Source organism: Triticum urartu, chromosome 7A (assembly GCF_056163025.1).
Source record: "Triticum urartu cultivar PI428250 chromosome 7A, HENAU_Tu73, whole genome shotgun sequence".
Lineage (NCBI taxonomy): Eukaryota > Viridiplantae > Streptophyta > Magnoliopsida > Poales > Poaceae > Triticum > Triticum urartu.
In genome coordinates, this window is record NC_141879.1 from 753,796,869 (window position 1) to 753,818,393 (window position 21,525).

General features: G+C 45.4%; 1 protein-coding gene across 3 annotated transcripts; it reads left to right on the forward strand.

Moving 5' to 3' along the window:
• Positions 1 to 13,151: 13,151 nt before the first annotated feature.
• Positions 13,152 to 21,251, forward strand: LOC125524592 (putative disease resistance protein RGA3). 3 transcript variants are annotated; one of them, XM_087535872.1, is made up of 6 exons: positions 13,152 to 13,493; positions 13,577 to 14,641; positions 17,197 to 19,318; positions 19,531 to 20,541; positions 20,639 to 20,716; positions 20,969 to 21,251. In XM_087535872.1, exons 2-5 carry the CDS (start codon positions 13,595 to 13,597, stop codon positions 20,707 to 20,709), a joined length of 4,251 nt encoding a protein of 1,416 aa, XP_087391998.1. In that variant the 5' UTR covers positions 13,152 to 13,493; positions 13,577 to 13,594; the 3' UTR covers positions 20,710 to 20,716; positions 20,969 to 21,251. The 3 variants fall into 3 exon arrangements, with proteins under 3 accessions (XP_087391998.1, XP_087392000.1, XP_087391999.1); XM_087535874.1 differs by having other exon boundaries at positions 17,677 to 19,318; XM_087535873.1 differs by having other exon boundaries at positions 13,152 to 13,488.
• The last annotated feature ends 274 nt before the right edge of the window (positions 21,252 to 21,525 follow it).

Genomic DNA, 21,525 nt, shown 5'->3' on the forward strand with positions numbered 1-21,525 from the left:
GGGTGGCGAGGCAGCAACCTCCGCGAACGATCGTCTCCGCCAACCTTGCCTCTGTTGGGGAACGTAGTAATTTCAAAAAAATTCCTACGCACACGCAAGATCATGGTGATGCATAGCAACGAGAGGGGAGAGTGTGATCTACGTACCCTTGTAGATCGACAACGGTAGCGTTGACACAATGTAGAGGAAGTAGTCGTACGTCTTCCCGATCCGACCGATCCAAGCACCGTTACTCCGGCACCTCCGAGTTCTTAGCACACGTACAGCTCGATGATGATCCCCGGGCTCTGATCCAGCAAAGCGTCGGGGAAGAGTTCTGTCAGCACGACGGCGTGGTGACGATGATGATGTTCTACTGGCGCAGGGCTTCGCCTAAGCGCTGCAACGATATGACCGAGGTGGAATATGGTGGAGGGGGGCACCGCACACAGCTAAGGAACGATCACGAGGATCAACTTGTGTGTCTAGGGGTGCTCCCCTGCCCCCGTATATAAAGGAGCAAGGGGGAGGCCAGCCGGCCCTTGGTGCGCCAAGGAGAGGGGGGAGTCCTTCTCCTAGTGGGAGTAGGACTCCCCTTTCCTAGTCCAACTAGGAAGGAAGAGGGGGAAGGAAAGAGAGGGAGAGGGAGAGGGAAAGGGGGGCCGCCCCCCCCCTCCTAGTCCAATTCGGACTCCCCATGGGGGGGCGCGCCACCTCCTAGGCTGCAGCCCTCTCTCTCCCCTCAGGCCCACTAAGGCCCAATACTTCCCCGGGGGGTTCCGGTAACCCCTCCGGCACTCCGGTTTTCTCCGAAATCACCCGGAACAATTCCGGTGTCCGAATATAGCCGTCCAATATATCAATCTTTATGTCTCGACCATTTCGAGACTCCTCGTCATGTCCGTGATCACATCCGGGACTCCGAACAAACTTCGGTACATCAAAATTGCATAAACTCATAATAACTATCATCGTAACTTTAAGCGTGCGGACCCTACGGTTTGAGAACAATGTGGACATGACCGAGACACGTCTCCGGTCAATAACCAATAGCGGGACCTGGATGCCCATATTGGCTCCTACATATTCTACGAAGATCTTTATCGGTCAGACCGCATAACAACATACGTTGTTCCCTTTGTCATCGGTATGTTACTTGCCCGAGATTCGATCGTCGGTATCCAATACCTAGTTCAATCTCGTTACCGGCAAGTCTCTTTACTCGTTCCGTAATACATCATCTCACAACTAACATATTAGTTGTAATGCTTGCAAGGCTTATGTTATGTGCATTACCGAGAGGGCCCAGAGATACCTCTCCGACAATCGGAGTGACAAATCCTAATCTCGAAATACGCCAACCCAACATCTACTTTTGGAGACACGTGTAGAGCACCTTTATAATCACCCATTTACGTTGTGACGTTTGGTAGCACACAAAGTGTTCCTCCGGCAAACGGGAGTTGCATAATCTCATAGTCATAGGAACATGTATAAGTCATGAAGAGAGCAATAGCAACATGCTAAACGATCGGGTGCTAAGCTAATGGAATGGGTCATGTCAATCAGATCATTCAACTAATGATGTGATCTCGTTAATCAAATAACAACTCTTTGTTCATGGTTAGGAAACATAACCATCTTTGATTAACGAGCTAGTCAAGTAGAGGCATACTAGTGACACTCTGTTTGTCTATGTATTCACACATGTATTATGTTTCCGGTTAATACAATTCTAGCATGAATAATAAACATTTATCATGATATGAGGAAATAAATAATAACTTTATTATTGCCTCTAGGGCATATTTCCTTCAGTCTCTCACTTGCACTAGAGTCAATAATCTAGATTACACAGTAATGATTCTAACACCCATGGAGCCTTGGTGCTGATCATGTTTTGCTCGTGGAAGAGGCTTAGTCAACGGGTCTGCTACATTTAGATCTGTATGTATCTGGCAAATCTCTATGTCTCCCACCTGGACTAGATCCCGGATGGAATTGAAGCGTCTCTTGATGTGTTTGGTTCTCTTGTGAAATCTGGATTCCTTTGCCAAGGCAATTGCACCAGTATTGTCACAAAAGATTTTCATTGGACCCGATGCACTAGGTATGACACCTAGATCGGATATGAACTCCTTCATCCAGACTCCTTCGTTTGCTGCTTCCGAAGCAGCTATGTACTCCGCTTCACATGTAGATCCCGCCACGACACTTTGTTTAGAACTGCACCAACTGACAGCTCCACCGTTTAATGTAAACACGTATCCGGTTTGCGATTTAGAATCGTCCGGATCAGTGTCAAAGCTTGCATCAACGTAACCATTTACGATGAGCTCTTTGTCACCTCCATATACGAGAAACATATCCTTAGTCCTTTTCAGGTACTTCAGGATGTTCTTGACTGCTGTCCAGTGATCCACTCCTGGATTACTTTGGTACCTCCCTGCTAAAATTATAGCAAGGCACACATCAGGTCTGGTACACAGCATTGCATACATGATAGAGCCTATGGCTGAAGCATAGGGAACATCTTTCATTTTCTCTCTATCTTCTGCAGTGGTCGGGCATTGAGTCCTACTCAATTTCACACCTTGTAACAAGGCAAGAACCCTTTCTTTGCTTGATCCATTTTGGAACTTCTTCAAAATTTTGTCAAGGTATGTGCTTTGTGAAAGTCCAATTAAGCGTTTTGATCTATCTCTATAGATCTTAATGCCTAATATGTAAGCAGCTTCACCGAGGTCTTTCATTGAAAAACTCTTATTCAAGTATTCCTTTATGCTATCTAGAAATTCTATATCATTTCCAATTAGTAATATGTCATCCACATATAATATCAGAAATGCTACAGAGCTCCCACTCACTTTCTTGTAAATACAGGCTTCTCCAAAAGTCTGTACAAACCCAAATGCTTTGATCACACTATCAAAGCGTTTATTCCAACTCCGAGAGGCTTGCACCAGTCCATAAATGGATTGCTGGAGCTTGCACACTTTGTTAGCTCCCTTTGGATCGATAAAACCTTCTGGTTGCATCATATACAACTCTTCTTCGAGAAATCCATTCAGGGATGCAGTTTTTACATCCATTTGCCAAATTTCATAATCATAAAATGCGGCAATTGCTAACATGATTCGGACAGACTTAAGCATCGCTACGGGTGAGAAGGTCTCATCGTAGTCAATCCCTTGAACTTGTCGAAAACCTTTTGCGACAAGTCGAGCTTTGTAGACAGTAACATTACCGTCAGCGTCAGTCTTCTTCTTGAAGATCCATTTATTCTTAATTGATTGCCGATCATCGGCAAGTCAACCAAAGTCCATACTTTGTTCTCATACATGGATCCCATCTCAGATTTCATGGCTTCAAGCCATTTTGCGGAATCTGGGCTCACCATCGCTTCTTCATAGTTCGCAGGTTCATCATGATCTAGTAGCATGACTTCCAAAACAGGATTACCGTACCACTCTGGTGCGGATCTCACTCTGGTTGATCTACGAGGTTCAGTAGTATCTTGTTCTGAAGTTTCATGATCATCATCATTAGCTTCCTCACTAACTGGTGTAGGTGTCACTTTCTGTGATGCACTACTTTCCAATAAGGGAGCAGGTACAGTTACCTCGTCAAGTTCTACTTTCCTCCCACTCACTTCTTTCGAGAGAAACTCCTTTTCTAGAAAGGATCCATTTTTTGCAACGAATATCTTGCCTTCGGATCTGTGATAGAAGGTGTACCCAACAGTCTCCTTTGGGTATCCTATGAAGACACATTTCTCCGATTTGGGTTCGAGCTTGAAGGTTTTTCACATAAGCATCGCAGCCCCAAACTTTAAGAAACGAAAACTTTGGTTTCTTGCCAAACCATAGTTCATAAGGCGTCGTCTCAACGGATTTCGATGGTGCCCTATTTAACGTGAATGCGGCCGTCTCTAAAGCATAACCCCAAAATGATAGCGGTAAATCAGTAAGAGACATCATAGATCGCACCATATCTAGTAAAGTACGATTACGACGTTCGGACACACCATTACGCTGTGGTGTTCCGGGTGGCGTGAGTTGCGAAACTATTCCGCATTGTTTCAAATGTACACCAAACTCGTAACTCAAATATTCTCCTCCACGATCAGATCATAGAAACTTTATTTTCTTGTTACGATGATTTTCAACTTCACTCTGAAATTCTTTGAACTTTTCAAATGTTTCAGACTTATGTTTCATTAAGTAGATATACCCATATCTGCTTAAATCATCTGTGAAGGTGAGAAAATAATGATATCCGCCACGAGCCTCAACGTTCATTGGACCACATACATCTGTATGTATGATTTCCAATAAATCTGTTGCTCTCTCCATAGTACCGGAGAATGGCGTTTTAGTCATCTTGCCCATGAGGCACGGTTCGCAAGTACCAAGTGATTCATAATCAAGTGGTTCCAAAAGTCCATCAGTATGGAGTTTCTTCATGCACTTTACACCGATATGACCTAAATGGCAGTGCCACAAATAAGTTGCACTATCATTATCAACTCTGCATCTTTTGGCTTCAACATTATGAATATGTCTATCACTACTATCGAGATTCATCAAAAATAGACCACTCTTCAAAGGTGCATGACCATAAAAGATATTACTCATATAAATAGAACAACCATTATTCTCTGATTTAAATGAATAACCGTCTCGCATCAAACAAGATCCAGATATAATGTTCATGCTTAACGCTGGCACCAAATAACAATTATTTAGGTCTAATACTAATCCCGAAGGTAGATGTAGAGGTAGCATGCCGACCGCGATCACATCGACTTTGGAACCATTTCCCACGCGCATCGTCACCTCATCCTTTGCCAGTGTTCGCTTAATCCGTAGTCCATGTTTCGAGTTGCAAATATTAGCACCAGAACCAGTATCAAATACCCAGGTGCTACTGCGAGCTCTAGTAAGGTACACATCAATAACATGTATATCACATATACCTTTGTTCACCTTGTCATCCTTCTTATCCGCCAAATACTTGGGGCAGTTCCGCTTCCAGTGACCAGTCTGCTTGCAGTAGAAGCACTCAGTTTCAGGCTTTGGTCCAGACTTAGGTTTCTTCTCCTGAGCAGCAACTTGCTTGCTGTTCTTCTTGAAGTTCCCCTTCTTTTTTCCCTTTGCCCTTTTTCTTGAAACTAGTGGTCTTGTTGACCATCAAAACTTGATGCTCCTTCTTGATTTCTACCTTCGCAGCTTTCAGCATTGCGAAGAGCTCGGGAATAGTCTTATTCATCCCTAGCATATTATAGTTCATCACGAAGCTCTTGTAGCTTGGTGGCAGTGATTGGAGAATTCTGTCAATGACGCAATCATCTGGAAGATTAACTCCCAATTGAATCAAGTGATATTATACCCAGACATTTTGAGTATATGCTCACTGACAGAACTGTTCTCCTCCATCTTGCAGCTATGGAACTTATTGGAGACTTCATATCTCTCAATCCGGGCATTTGCTTGAAATATTAACTTCAACTCCTGGAACATCTCATATGCTCCATGACGTTCAAAACGTCGTTGAAGTCCTGATTCTAAGCCGTAAAGCATGGCACACTGAACTATCGAGTAGTCATCAGCTTTGCTCTGCCAGACGTTCAAAACATATGGTGTTGCTCCAGCAGTAGGCCTGGCACCCAGCGGTGCTTCCAGGACGTAATTCTTCTGTGCAGCAATGAGGATAATCCTAAGTTACGGACCCAGTCCATGTAATTGCTACCATCATCTTTCAACTTTGCTTTCTCAAGGAACGCATTAAAATTCAACGGCACAACAACACGGGCCATCTATCTACAATCAATATAAACAAGCAAGATACTATCAGGGACTAAGTTCATGATAAATTTAAGTTCAATTAATCATATTACTTAAGAACTCCCACTTAGATAGACATCCCTCTAATCTTCTAAGTGATCACGTGATCCAAATCAACTAAACCATAACCGATCATCACGTGAAATGGATTAGTCTTCAATGGTGAACATCATTATGTTGATCATATCTACTATATGATTCACGCTCGACCTTTCGGTCTCCGTGTTCCGAGGCCATATCTGTATATGCTAGGCTCGTCAAGTATAACCCGAGTATTCCGCGTGTGCAAAACTGGCTTGCACCCGTTGTAGATGGACGTAGAGTTTATCACACCCGATCATCACGTGGTGTCTGGGCACGACGAACTTTGGCAACGGTGCATACTCAGGGAGAACACTTCTTGATAATTAGTGAGAGATCATCTTATAATGCTACCATCAATCAAAGCAAGATAAGATGCATAAAAAAGATAAACATCACATGCAATCAATATAAGTGATATGATATGGCCATCATCATCTTGTGCTTGTGATCTCCATCTCCGAAGCACCGTCATGATCACCATCGTCACCGGCACGACAGCTTGATCTCCATCGTAGCATCGTTGTCGTCTCGCCAATCTTATGCTTCTACGACTATCGCTACCGCTTAGTGATAAAGTAAAGCATTACAGGGCGATTGCATTGCATACAATAAAGCGACACCATATGGCTCCTGCCAGTTGCCGATAACTCGGTTACATAACATGATCATCTCATACAATAAAATTTAGCATCATGTCTTGACCATATCACATTACAACATGCCCTGCAAAAACAAGTTAGACGTCCTCTACTTTGTTGTTGCAAGTTTTACATGGCTGCTACGGGCTTAAGCAAGAACCAATCTTACCTACGCATCAAAACCACAACGATAGTTTGTCAAGTTGGTGTTGTTTTAACCTTCGCAAGGACCGGGCGTAGCCACACTTGGTTCAACTAAAGTTGGAGAAACTGTCACCCGCAAGCCACCTCTGTGCAAAGCACGTCGGGAGAACCGGTCTCACGTAAGCGTACGCGTAATGTTGGTCCGGGCCGCTTCGTCCAACAATACCGCCGAACCAAAGTATGACATGCTGGTAAGCAGTATGACTTATATCGCCCACAACTCACTTGTGTTCTACTCGTGCATATAACATCAAACCATAAAACCTAGGCTCTGATACCACTGTTGGGGAACGTAGTAATTTCAAAAAAATTCCTACGCACACGCAAGATCATGGAGATGCATAGCAACGAGAGGGGAGAGTGTGATCTACGTACCCTTGTAGAACGACAACGGAAGCGTTGACACAATATAGAGGAAGTAGTCGTACGTCTTCCCGATCCGACCGACCCAAGCACCGTTACTCCGGCACCTCCGAGTTCTTAGCACACGTACAGCTCGATGATGATCCTCGGGCTCCGATCCAGGAAAGCGTCGGGGAAGAGTTCCGTCAGCACGACGGCGTGGTGACGATGATGATGTTCTACCGGCGCAGGGCTTCGCCTAAGCGCTGCAACGATATGACCGAGGTGGAATATGGTGGAGGGGGGCACCGCACACGGCTAAGGAACGATCACGAGGATCAACTTGTGTGTCTAGGGGTGCTCCCCTGCCCCCGTATATAAAGGAGCAAGGGGGAGGCCGGCCGGCCCTTGGTGCGCCAAGGAGAGGGGGGAGTCCTTCTCCCACTGGGAGTAGGACTCCCCTTTCCTAGTCCAACTAGGAAGGAAGAGGGGGAAGGAAAGAGAGGGAGAGGGAAAGGGGGGCTGCGCCCCCCCCCTCCTAGTCCAATTCGGATTCCCCATGGGGGGGCGCGCCACCTCCTAGACTGCAGCCCTCTCTCTCCCCTCAGGCCCACTAAGGCCCAATACTTCCCCGGGGGGTTCCGGTAACCCCTCCGGCACTCCGGTTTTCTCCGAAATCACCCGGAACAATTCCGGTGTCCGAATATAGCCGCCAATATATCAATCTTTATGTCTCGACCATTTCGAGACTCCTCGTCATGTCCGTGATCACATCCGGGACTCCGAACAAACTTCGGTACATCAAAATTGCATAAACTCATAATAACTGTCATCGTAACTTTAAGCGTGCGGACCCTACGGTTCGAGAACAATGTAGACATGACCGAGACACGTCTCCGGTCAATAACCAATAGCAGGACCTGGATGCCCATATTGGCTCCTACATATTCTACGAAGATCTTTATCGGTCAGACCGCATAACAACATACGTTGTTCCCTTTGTCATCGGTATGTTACTTGCCCGAGATTCGATCGTCGGTATCCAATACCTAGTTCAATCTCGTTACCGGCGAGTCTCTTTACTCGTTCCGTAATACATCATCTCACAACTAACATATTAGTTGTAATGCTTGCAAGGCTTATGTGATGTGCATTACCGAGAGGGCCCAGAGATACCTCTCCGACAATCGGAGTGACAAATCCTAATCTCGAAATACGCCAACCCAACATCTACTTTTGGAGACACCTGTAGAGCACCTTTATAATCACCCATTTACGTTGTGACGTTTGGTAGCACGCAAAGTGTTCCTCCGGCAAACGGGAGTTGCATAATCTCATAGTCATAGGAACATGTATAAGTCATGAAGAGAGCAATAGCAACATGCTAAACGATCGGGTGCTAAGCTAATGGAATGGGTCATGTCAATCAGATCATTCAACTAATGATGTGATCTCGTTAATCAAATAACAACTCTTTGTTCATGGTTAGGAAACATACCCATCTTTGATTAACGAGCTAGTCAAGTAGAGGCATACTAGTGACATTCTGTTTGTCTATGTATTCACACATGTATTATGTTTCCGGTTAATACAATTCTAGCATGAATAATAAACATTTATCATAATATGAGGAAATAAATAATAACTTTATTATTGCCTCTAGGGCATATTTCCTTCAGCCTCTCCACCACCCCCACTCCTCTCTAGATCTCGATCTAGGGTTTTTTTCCGCCGTCCAGAGATGGGCGAGGGCAGAATCTAGGTCAAGCAGCGGGCGAGATGGGGAATTTATACCCGCGCCGCACGCCCGTGGTCGAGGATGGACGCCCGGATGCGAGCCCACGTGTCGCGCATCCGCCATGGATGTTTGGGGGCGGAAGGTCGTGCTCGCGTCGTACCTCATCCGGGCCTCCGTGTACCGGGTCCTCGTGTACCGCTCCTCGTTGTCCCCGTGTACCGCACCCGCGTGGCTCGAACCCTCTGCCGACTCATCCGCCGACGAGCTCGTCGCCGGCAAGCGATCCCGAATCTTCGCGAAATGGCAAGGAAAAGAGATCACGTCTCCAATATCGATGTGTTCGCTCTCGCGGAGATACCGCGCATCCACGGTGACGCCACGGTCATCCACTAGCACGATGCGCAGCGCCCCTCGCCGGAGGGCGACCTCCCCGTTGGAGAAGCGGAGAGATCCCGTCATCCGGTCGGCAGCGAAAGAGACTCGCCATCGCACGTCGTACTCGCGAGACGCCATCTCTCCCAACAATACAGTCACGTTGTCAGCCAAAGTTGTACGTATCAACTTGCCTGCACATAAACCAGATTCATTAGCTCCGAAATCATTGCCAACCAAGCAGGAGTCATGACCAAAAAAAGCTTAATCCCTCCCGTAAAAAAAAGGCATAATCGTGCACCTGGGATTACCTTATCAAGAATTTTTAATTTTTACTTCCCATGCAATACAGCACAGTTTACAGCCATGGAACTGGATTTAGAAAGATTTTGCCGCCGCTGGCGGTGGCGACGACGCCCGGTTCCAAGGCACTGAGGCAAGAGGAGACGGCGGCAACCACTCAAGGCGGCTGGGGGCTTCCCACCACGGCCAGGGAGGCTCCCTAGCCGTGCGGCGGCAACCGACGACCCCATGGCTGGTGGTGCTGGTGATGGTGGGCATGGCGGCGGCCGTGGATTTGGATCCCACCCAGATCCGTCGTTGATTCTGCACGTGGATGACATACGTCCTCATGGCGAAGCTCCGCATGATTCCAGCTAGCCGCGAGATCGCGACGCGGCTTCCCGTGAAAGCCCCGCCTAACTGCGGTCTTGATGGACGATGGCGGCGTCTCCGACGTCATTTCCTTCTCGAGGCATCGTTGTTGCAGGTCATATCAACTCGACCAGGATGTTCTAGTGGAAACCCTAGATCTGGGTCTACCAAATCGGACGATAACGGCGCCTTCGGTGTCATTCTCCCTCCCGTGGGTATCGATTTTGAGCAAGTGCAGGCTGGAGGGGACAAGAGGAGGGCGGTGTTACATCTACGGCAAGGCCGACGGCGGATCCCAACGGCATGGCGTTGCGGAGTTTCGGTAGCGGGCACGTGTGGATGGATATGCGCAGGATGGCTGCATTGTCTGGCGCTATGGTGGCCTCGACGGCAGGTCTGGTAAGGTCAGTGTGTCAGTGCCTGCTCGAGAGATGGATCGGTGGAAGACCTCTAAGATTGCGCTGGACCGGTGTGTGACCTTGTCCCGACATTGTGGCTTAGCTGGGGCATCCGGCTTTAGATGTTAGACTTTGGTGCCATGTCTGTTTGGTATTCGGCTAGGACATTCGGCCCACTTTCATCAAGGGGATATGAGTAGCGACAGGTGTTGCCAAGATGGTGACTTCAGGCTTACTAATATATTACTTTATAAGGTCTTTGTGAATAAAATAAAATGGCTGCATGCATCACCCAGATGCAGAGGCCGGAGTAATATCCTCTTTTTTCTAAAAAGGAAAATCTTTTTTTCAGAATAAAAGAAGAGAGAATAAAAGAGAGAACTACTGGTCTCGTCCCCCTTCCCCATAGTGATGGTCGGCGTTATGGGCCGGGGTTGTGAAAATGAAGTGTTACTTCCTCGTGGGATATCCTCCCCCAGATTACAGATGCACAGCGTCGTCGCCTCCCCGACCTTATCAGCTTCCTCGCCGCCGGCCAAAACCAAATGCGTCCAGTGATGGCGACCGAGGCCCCCATTCCCCACAGCGGAGGAGACCACGGGGCATTGCGACGACGGCGGCGAAGCACACATGGTTAGTTGCGATTTCCCCTTTCCACCGACGGTTCTTAAATTATTTACCTTTTTTACCCTAAATTACATGCAACAATTACTTTTTCTTGATTTTGGTGGCATTCTATCGATTCGATACAGAATTATTTTGTTATCTTATTTTTGATGGAATCGACGCAAAGAGTAGGGTAATGCTCTAAAACAAAAACTGCAGACGCTAGTGCCTTCCTTGCACCAGCCATTGATCAGTTCATGCCGACAGATGGTCTTGAATGAATAATACTAGTTCCTGCCTGCCCCGAGGTAATAAACTAGACCTAGCCCGAAGATCTCAGGGAAATTTCACCGCATCTCTCACCGAATATGTGCCTTACCTAATTACTCCTTCCGTCTCATAATGTAAGACATTTTTTGACATTACTACAGGTGCCTACCTAATTATGATGTAAATTGTTATGTATTCAAACAAGATAATGTTACTTCCTGCCTGCCTCAAAGGTAGAGTAATAAACTAGACTTATCTAATCTCAAGGAAAGTACCCCGCATCTCTCATCAACTAGTTGCCTACCTAATTATGATGTAAATCAATCGCTATGTATTCAAACAAGACTTGCAGGCTAGACGAGCGCAAGTCATTCTTGTTAACAAGGCAGCAGTTGCATCAAATATTAATTGATTTGTCATATAGCCTAAGAGCTAGCTAGACAACACGCCAGGAGCCAGGCCCATTGGTCCCGGTTCGTCCCACCAATCGGGACCAAAAGGTCCTGATGAACCGGGACCAATGGCCCACGTGGCCCGGCCAGCCCCCTGGGCTCACGAACCGGGTCCAATGCCCCCATTGGTCCCGGTTCTAGATTGAATCGGGACTAATGGGCTAACCCACCCTGGACCGTTGCCCCCTTTTCTACTAGTGTTACTCCCTCCGTCTCATAATGTAAGACATTTTTTGACACTACTACAGGTGCCAAGTTAATGTTACTTCCTGCCTGCCCCAAAGGTAGAGTAATAAACTAACTAGACTTATCTAATCTCAAGAAAAGTACCCTGCATCTCTCATCAACTAGTTGTCTACCTAATTATGATGTAAATGTTTATGTATTCAAACAAGACTTTCAAGCTAGACGAGCCCAAGTCATTCTTGTTAACAAGGCAGCAGTTGCATCAAATATTAATTGATTTGTCATATAACCTAAGAGCTAGCTAGACAACACGCCACATATCGATGGAGGACTTAATCAATCCTTGCCAGTTCATTGAATCCACACCACGGTGCATGTGATTAGATGGATAAGAGCGTGCTGCACGACTAGTCGCAGGCAGGTTGTCCGGCATAAACAACTCAAAACGCACTGGCCCAATACTCATATTAGTTGTTTCGAGTTGAGTTGCTCCTATTATCCAGCTCGATCCGAGTGTGATGGCGAATACCAAAATTTAGCCAACATGCATCCTCAAAGTAGACTTTGTTGATTTAAGAAACTTGGGGGTTGAGTTGCTAGCTATCATCCAGCTCGATCTGACTGTGATGGCGAATACTAAAATAAAGCCATCGTGCATCATCAAAGTAGACTTTGTTTTGCGTGCATACCTCTCCACACAATCTATATACTGTACAAGAAGTAGCCATAAGAAGTCTTGACATCAATCGACGTCCTACATAAGAAAGCTCATTTATTTTTCTCAGCCAATCTATGGAGAGCTCTGTACGTTCACGCTAACAAAATGTGGACCAATTCTGGAATTAGCTAAAACGTAGATTTACATCTGAAAGTTAGCGAAGTAACTTACCGGATGGAACAACTGAGAACCCATACCCGCAGCTCATACCGGATGTAATGTTGATTTCGAACCTATTCATTAGTTCGTTTTTCCAGCGAGTCTAGCACCTATATTTTGAAATCTGCTACGATTCACTATGTGTTGACTTTGAACTCTGTTTGTAGACAAGAGTATGCACTTGATGGCTCATGAATTTGTAATTTAAGTTGTTGGTTTTGAACTATTGTTTATGTGAATTTTTGGTTCCCATGGATGACTGCGAAACATGAGTTGGGTTACGTTTATACTGCATCGGTTTAAAGTTTCAGTTCACTTTGCTTGTTGAGTTGTACATGGTCCATCTTCCCAGCTCTCCTTTTGTTCCAAACGGCATGTGGATGGATCAAGTAGCGATGTGGATGGAAAGTTAAACTAATGGCTAAAATTACTAAACAAGATCAGCAACATGACATCAGACCATGTTATGTAATTAGTTAATTATAATAAGCCCCGCCCAGTTCAGCTGTCTGCAGCTCTTATTACTCCATTCAATGCCCCCCGCAGTCTCACGCCTTGCTCCTTCCCGTCCATTTCCACCCACCTGCACCGTCGCCTTTGCCTTTGCCAGAGAACACCTGCTGCTACACCTGTGGCTGTGTAGCTCCACACGGAGGCGACACGCCGAAGGAGGAGCTAAACTGCTGCTCGCGGTGCCGGAACGCCAGAGGGGTTGCTAAGCTGCTGCTCCCGGAGGCGACGCGTTGGAGAGGAGCTGAGTTTCTGCTCCCAAGGCGACAATCCATCGGATCGACAATGCATTTTCTCCGCTGACCCCCGCGTCTTCTCCGTCTCAGAGATTGGTGAGGCAGTTCAAGTGTTATTTGTCTCTCTTTACAACTATGTAGCCAATTTTCCTTCTTAGATTTAATAATACCTTTATTATTACAGTAAAAATTGACAGCAACAATGGCGATGGTGTTGGACGCATTTGCGTCCTACCTGGTGGACATGGTCACGCAGGTGGCAGCAGATGAGGTAGGGGCGATGCTCGGTGTCTCGGGTGAGATCAACAAGATGGGCGACAAGCTCCAAGACCTCAAAAACTTCTTGGCCGACGCCGATAGGAGGAACATCACCGACAAGACCGTCCAAGAGTGGGTGGGGCAGCTCAAGCGTGCCATGTATGAAGCTAATGATATCCTCGACCTCTGCCAGCTCAAGGCCATGGAGCATGGATCATCCTCTATAGATGCAGGGTGTTGCAATCCCTTGCTCTTCTGCATGCGAAACCCCTTCCATGCTCATGAGATCAGCATCCGCATCAAGGCACTCAACCAGAGGCTTGACACCATCAAGCAGCGAAGCGTCACTTTCGGCTTCATCAATCTCGGGTCTTATGAGGATCGTAGCGGCAATTCCCTTGCCTCTCACTATGGTAATCCAAGTCGGGAGACGGTAGCAGACTTTGACCGGTCGGCTGTTGTTGGGGACAAGATTGAAGATGACAAAAGAGCATTGGTGACCCATATCATGCAGACAAGAAAGGAGGTCGACGATGACATCATGGTGGTCGCCATTGTAGGTGTCGGCGGGATTGGCAAGACCACACTCGCGCAGAAGATCTTCAATGACGAGGCAATCCAAGGTGAGTTCAGCAAAAAGATATGGTTGAGCGTCAACCAATACTTCAGTGAGGTTGAGCTACTAAGAAGAGCCATCATCGAAGCCGGAGGAGACGCCCAACTAGCTGGAAATGCAAAGGCCACACTTCACCGAAGCCTCAAGGATGCCTTGATTGGCCACAAGACCTTGCTTGTAATGGATGACGTGTGGGACCGTGAAGCATGGGAGGGTGTGCTCAAAATACCCTTAGCCAGTGTTGTTGCTTCAGGCAGCCGAGTCCTTGTCACCACTAGGGATGAAGGTGTTGCTCGAGGAATGCTAGCCAGGTGGCCCTACCACCAAGTCGACACATTATTGCCTGAAGATGCTTGGTCATTGCTCAAGAAGCAGGTACGTACTTAATTAAATACTAATGTCTATCTCGAGTCAATAACCACTGAAGTCAATTAAATATTACTATATGTAGTTAATTAGAGCAAGTACAATAGTGGGCTTATAGCCTGCTTACATGGCACTTTTGCCTATGTGGAGGAGAGAGATGTGAAAAATTAAGGGAAGTGGGCTCTGATGCAAGAGCCTAGCTATATACGCATTCGTAGGTAAATGCAATAAATGTGAAGAAAGAGATAGAGAGGAGATGAAAAAAAAGTATTAATGTAATAGCCAATCTTATAGCCACACTATTGTATGAATGCATATAGATGATGGCTATAAATGATACAGCAGTTCCTTATAGCCATCGGTTGGCTATATTATTAACAATGCTCTTAAGAGAAACATTAGTATGCTCCCAGATTAATATGAGCCATTAATTACGTGTAGTTCAATGACTTGTATGTACTATTAGCTCTTGGCTCTTGGAAGGTTAGAGGTTGTCGATAATTTTGCAGGGCAATGGTGCTAAACAAGGAAATATGCCACAGCACCAACTGGGCTTTCCTCAATTTATTTATGCGAACATGACACATATTCAGACACACTTAAATTTTGTTTAGCCGAGCTTGATTAATAATTAGACATTCAGATAATTATATATGTATGGTTTTTACCTGTGAAGACATGGGTCCTATATTCAGGTAATGACTATTTTTTTGTGGATATCTAGTCTAATATTCCAACTTACGGATGAAAGATCTAAAAGCATCTATAGCCGGACTTTGCAAATCTGCACCCCTATACGTCCGCGGATGCGCCCGGCTGCTCCCGCAGACGCATCCGGACCATCCCTTATATCTTGTGCCAGCATCCACATACCTCAAATCCGGACTCTCAAATACATGCAAATCCATGCACGTACATCATACACACCAATGTCGCACGTAAATAACAAATATTGATAGCGAAAATACATATTTCTTATAAAATTTTTATTTTGAGTGCACAGCTCAAACATTAACTCTTTAGTTTCCATCATATGTCCACATATGCTTCACAAGATCACTGAATATAGGAAAAAAGTTGACCGCAACAATATCTTATGAGCTTGAAATAGTCATCGTGTGCCTCCACTTCCTCCATAGTATGCAAAAACAATGGTTTCCGCATGCAAAATGGCGACGAAAACATGGATTGTCCAACAAAGTTCGGTCTGGAGTAAAGAAGTCCTTGTATGCTCATGAGCATGAGCATGTCCAGAGCAAAGTTCGGTCCGGAGGAAAGTTCAGTCTGAAGTCATGCTCCAGAGACCCTATCCTGATTGATCACTCTTCTCCCTTTGATTGAGCCCTTAAAGTTGAGAATATGTTCCACCTGTAGGTTCATTTCCTCTTGCATGCTCATGCGCATAAGCATGTCCACTTCTTCTTCCGAATCCGACAAATCGAAGAACTCATCTTGAATTATTTGATCAAGCTATGTTGGTCCATACTCCTCATCCCATGTAGTATCTGAATTCGTTATTTTCCCTACAAATAAATTGCAAAAAACCGGGTCGAACATTGCGTCAAACACATAAAGCGCAAGGGACAGCCCGAGAGTTGCCGGATGTAGCACGCTGGCATCCGGGCCTGCGACGATCTCTGCAGTGACGAGAACAGGAGAGAGGATTGTTGTGCTGGTGTTGGCGGCGCAGAGGATCAGAACGGCTGCAGAGCAAGGGTGTCGGTGGAGCTGCCAGACGTCCGGCGCATAGGAGGAAGAAGAGAGTAGAGAGCAAATGGATCCGGTAGGTTGAGGGGGTAGATTTGGTGCAATTTGCGGTGGGGTAGGCATGTCGGGTCCGACGTGGTGAACTCGCCCAGGTGCGCCCGGGCATCCCTATGTCCGCCATACATTTGGGCTGGATTGAGGCGTGCCGGTTAGTCCGGGCATTCGAGGCCCGTTTGAGGCGCCCGTCTAGGTCGGCTTTTTTGACCGGTCACTGTGCGGAGCATCTGCCCAGGCGTGCGGGGGGGGGGGGGGGGGGGGGCAATAGATGCTCTGAGTGCTCAGCTACTCAACAGTGACATAGGATGTAATATAAATGAAAAAAGATTAAGATGGAGAAAATAACAATTTCTGTGAACCCCTGCCAATATGACAAAATTATATATAACACAAAAAAGTAACTAGACTAGAAGTTGGTAGTAATATTGCTAGAAAATTTGCACACAAATTTATTCATTAATGTTTTCCTTGGTATTATGAATTTTAGGTGATTGAGAGATAAGATAATTTCACATAACCTTAAAATATTTTCAAAAACTAATAAAATAATATACAAATTCTGCTAAATTTGGAGTACAACTTTGTATAGCAGCTATGACAGAGTATTGCAAAAGTATATTTTCTAGCAACACGCTCGATTTTGTGAAATAAAAGGAAGAAGAACTGTTTACTAGGTAAAGTATGTATGCTATATGTGGAAGCCATTGCACAAATTTACGGTATGTAGGAGCAAGAAAAGTAAACACATTCTGTACTTTAAGTATTTACCATCAATCATAACTTCTACTGTATGTTCACAGGTAGTCTCAAGTGTGATAGATGAAGAGCACGTCAATACGTTAATGGATATTGGATTGAAAATTATACTAAAATGTGGTTGTTTACCACTTGCCGTTAAAGTAATGGGTGGACTCTTGCGTGAAAGAGGGGGGCTCCGTCGTGACTGGGAGCAGGTTTTGGATGATTCTAAATGGTCAATAACTAAAATGCCCCAAGAGCTCAACCACACAGTATACTTAAGCTATGAATATATGCCGCCTTATTTGAAGCAGTGCTTTCTATACTACTCACTTCTTCCTAAAAGTAAAGTTTTTCATATGGATGAAGTCATTGCAATGTGGATGAGTGAAGGATTTATTCATGGAAACTGTAGAGATTTAGAAGAATTGGGAAAAAAGTACTACAAGGAGTTGATATCTAGGAACCTTATAGAGCTAGACAAATCATATGCTCATATATGGGTTTGTAGTATGCATGATGTTGTTCGCTCATTTGCTCAGTATATGACTAAAGATGAAGCACTCGTAGCTCAAGACGGAGACAATGATATTCTTACAAAACTTAGTTCACAAAAGTTTCTTCGGTTGTCGATAGAAACAAACCGATCACAATCAGGTGATCTAGATTGGACATCTCTACAGGCGCAACAATCAGTGAGAACATTAATCTCAACTATTCAGATCAAGATGAAGCCTGGTGATTCATTGGTTACCTTCTCAAGTCTGCGTGTCCTATATATAGAAGCTGCAGATGTGGCTGCATTGGTTGAATCATTGCATCAACTCAAGCACCTGAGGTATCTGGCACTATTAGATACTCATATTTCTGTACTTCCTGGGAACATTGGCAAGATGAAACTACTGCAATTCCTTGACCTTCGTCGATGCACAAAATTGGTGAATCTTCCTGATAGTATCGTGATGCTTAGCCAGCTACAATTTCTTTACATTCCCAACATACATATGATACCTAGAGGGTTCCGTGGTCTGACAGACATAAGGAAACTAATTGGGTTTCCAGCCCACATGGATGGTGATTGCTGCAGTTTGGACGAGTTGGGGCCTCTTTCCCAACTCAAAAATCTTTTCTTAAATGAATTGGAAAATGTATCTGCTGCCTCATTTGCTGCTAATGCTAGGCTTGGTGAGAAGATGCATCTTATCGAACTATTCTTGTGGTGCACCAGCAGACTGGGAGATGATGGGCTGATCAAAGAGAACCAAGGTGTCTCTGAAGAAGAGCAGCGACGAATCGAGACTGTGTTCGATGAGCTCTGCCCTCCTCCCAGTGTAGAGATTATTAATATCAAAGGGTATTTTGGCAAACAACTCCCGAGGTGGATGATGTCCACATCAACTGTGCACCTCAACAACTTGACGATTCTATTTTTTTCTGACCTGGCTTGTTGCACACAACTTCCCAATGGGTTGTGTCAGCTCCCCTACCTGCAGTTTCTTCAGGTCAACCATGCTCCAAGCATCAAGCGTGTTGGGACTGAATTCTTGCAGGCAGCAGTAGCAGCTCCATTTCCGAGGTTAAACAATATGACCTTAAGTAAAATGTTGGAATGGGAGGAGTGGGAGTGGGAGGACCGAGTACAAGCCATGCCCCGTTTGGAGAAGCTACGGCTCATTAATTGTAAACTGAGGCATCTTCCTCCAGGCCTTGCCTCCAACACAAGGGCTTTGAAACAATTAACTCTACAATATGTCCAGCACCTCAGCTACATTGGGAGTTTTCCTTCTGTTGTTGAGCTTACAGTGAATGGATGCCCTGACTTGGAGAGGATCACCAATCTCCCCAATCTGCAGAAGCTTACCATCATAGACTGCCCGAAGCTGAAGGTGCTGGAGCATATCGCTTCGCTCGAGCGGTTGGTCCTGGAGGATTACATGATGGAAAAACTCCCAGAATACTTGCGAGACATAAAGCCAAGGCATTTGCAGTTATTCTGTAGGCTATGGCTGCTCTCTGCGGTAGCTGCAGGACAATCTGGCATTGAGTGGGACAAGTTCAGCAAGGTGGAGCATGTCAAGGCATATGCACGTGATGGAGACAACCAAAGAAAATGGTACGTCTTATACACGAGAGGAGACAACTGCAAGTTGGATTCAAATATTAGCAGCTCTACCATATTTGAAGGTACAGAAAATCAAACATACAAGCTTTGTAACTTCATTTGATTTTATCTCCTGCTTTTCGTCCATATATATTGCATGATGACCGAATATATTCTGTACCTTCCTAGTGCATGTTGCCAAGTATTTGTCTTCTTACTTGTTGTTCCAGATTTTCTCGAGATTAACTTATCTAGAGTATCATGTAACCACTTCTGTATTTTTCTTTCCATGCAGAAACCTTATCATCTTCTATGGTGGATGCACAAGGATTTGATTCTCTGTACAAAATGAGAAGAAGTACCTTCAGTTACGTCTGCGGCTTGGTGAGGATCCCATTTTTGGAAGATATGATGGCAAGGGATCACACTTTCGTTGATGGGAGAGTGTTGTCTTTACAAGACAGAGTGGCTATCGCTCTGAGAATGCTGAACTCTGGTGACGCTCCGGTTACCGTAGGATCCTCTCTTGGTGTGAGCGAGTCAACTGCCTTGCTGGTAACTAAGGTTTTTCTTAAGGCCATGCAAAATCCAACAGCGCACCACTTCAAATGGCCATGCTCCTATCAAATGGACAAAACCAAGCGCAAATTTGACAAGATACACGGCCTGCCAAACTGCTGCGGTGTTGTACACACAGCCCAAATCACGTTTGGATCGCAAGATGGTGACGGTGAGGAAAATGATTCTGTGCTAATGCGAGCCATTGTTGATCCAGATATGAGGTTCACACAGGTCTGGTTGGCCTCTGATCTCTTGGAGTTGGACTCTGATCTCTTGAAGTACTATGAGGAGGGTGCTTCACTGAATGGCAGCAAGCTGAAGTTATCATATGGCTCGGAAGTTGGAGAATACATAATTGGTGATGCAGGATACCCTATTCGTCCCTGGATCCTCACACCTTACCTGTTGGAGGATGGCCTCTCAATCTCAGACGCCAAAGTTGAGTTCAACAGGAGACATTGTGCAGTGACAGCTTTTGCGCTAAGGGCGCTAGCAAAGTTAAAAGACACATGGAAGTGCCTCCAGGGAGAAGGGTGGCATCCAGATAATGACATATTGAAACGGACAATCTGGGTATGCTGCATGTTGCATAACATAGTGATAGACATGGAGGAGAAGGAGAAGGACGAGGATCAGGAGGAAGGTGAGTATGAGGATGAGGGTCAGGAGGAATTGCGGCAGGTGGCAGACGAGGATGCTGTCGGGGTGAGGGGTGCACTGTCCCAGCACTTGATCAAGTCTGCAGGTAAATGAGCACAACTCTTTATATGTATTGAATCGAAGACTTTGTCAATTAAATTTACTTTTTTGGCCCTATTGATTCCATCTTTCACCTGCCGCAGAGGAGGAACAAGGAGCAGAAGATAAAAACAAGGAAGAAGAAGCACAGCAAAGGAAAGGAGAAAGTGCATGATAGCTAGGTAGGCAGATCAGACCAAACTGCCATCTCCACTAAATCAGAAATTATTTGAGCCTCAAGTCGCAGTGCTCTTCTTAATTCAGTCGTTTCATATGTCGCTAATTGGTTAACTAATGTGAGCGGAAATCATTTAATTCCCTTTCTGATTTGGTAAAACAATACAGGGGAAGAAACTAAGCTGATGGATACATGTACCTATTATGATAACAGTACCTATTAAGGCTGGCTCTCATGTACTTCCCTTTCTGTGCAGGCCCTGTCTGGCAATGGAGGCAGAGTGATCCTGCGGCATGAATGAAAAGTTGGATCAGAAAAGAAGAGTGCCGTGCATTGTGCATTATCGGCAGGCTATTTGTATTGTGATTTGTATTTGCGCTTTTATGCGGCTGAGAGAACCAAGTAATTAATAACGTAGCTGCATGTGAGGAGGCTAAAGACTACTTGTGATTTCGTTATACGTATTACTTTCAGTTGTTTGTTGTAACCTGAAGGAATAATCTGCAAGCAAAATAGCAGTGAGCAAGTCCTGGACTGGATGACATGTGTTTGGTCATGATTCATTTGGGTGTAGCATGATCTCTAGTGTTAAGCACGTCGTGGATATGTCATTGTAGTATATGTTTGCTGTCGCAGTTTACAGAAAAAGAGGGATGACAGTGATAGGAGTTGTTTCAAATGATTTGGCAGACCAACTGATGAAAGGAAGGTAATGCAGAGGAGGATGGAGATGCCCCCTGTCATGACGAAAGGCTCCAGCAAGGATCAGTTACAGTATTATGGAACAAAAGAGTATTTGTGATTTCTAAATCC

Coding starts and splice junctions, on each gene's coding strand:
- LOC125524592 (XM_087535872.1), top strand. CDS start 13,595: ATGGCGATGGTGTTGGACGCATTTGCGTCCTACCTGGTGGACATGGTC. Junction 14,642..17,196: donor GGTCATTGCTCAAGAAGCAG/GTACGTACTTAA, acceptor GTATGTTCACAG/GTAGTCTCAAGTGTGATAGA. Junction 20,542..20,638: donor GCACTTGATCAAGTCTGCAG/GTAAATGAGCAC, acceptor CACCTGCCGCAG/AGGAGGAACAAGGAGCAGAA.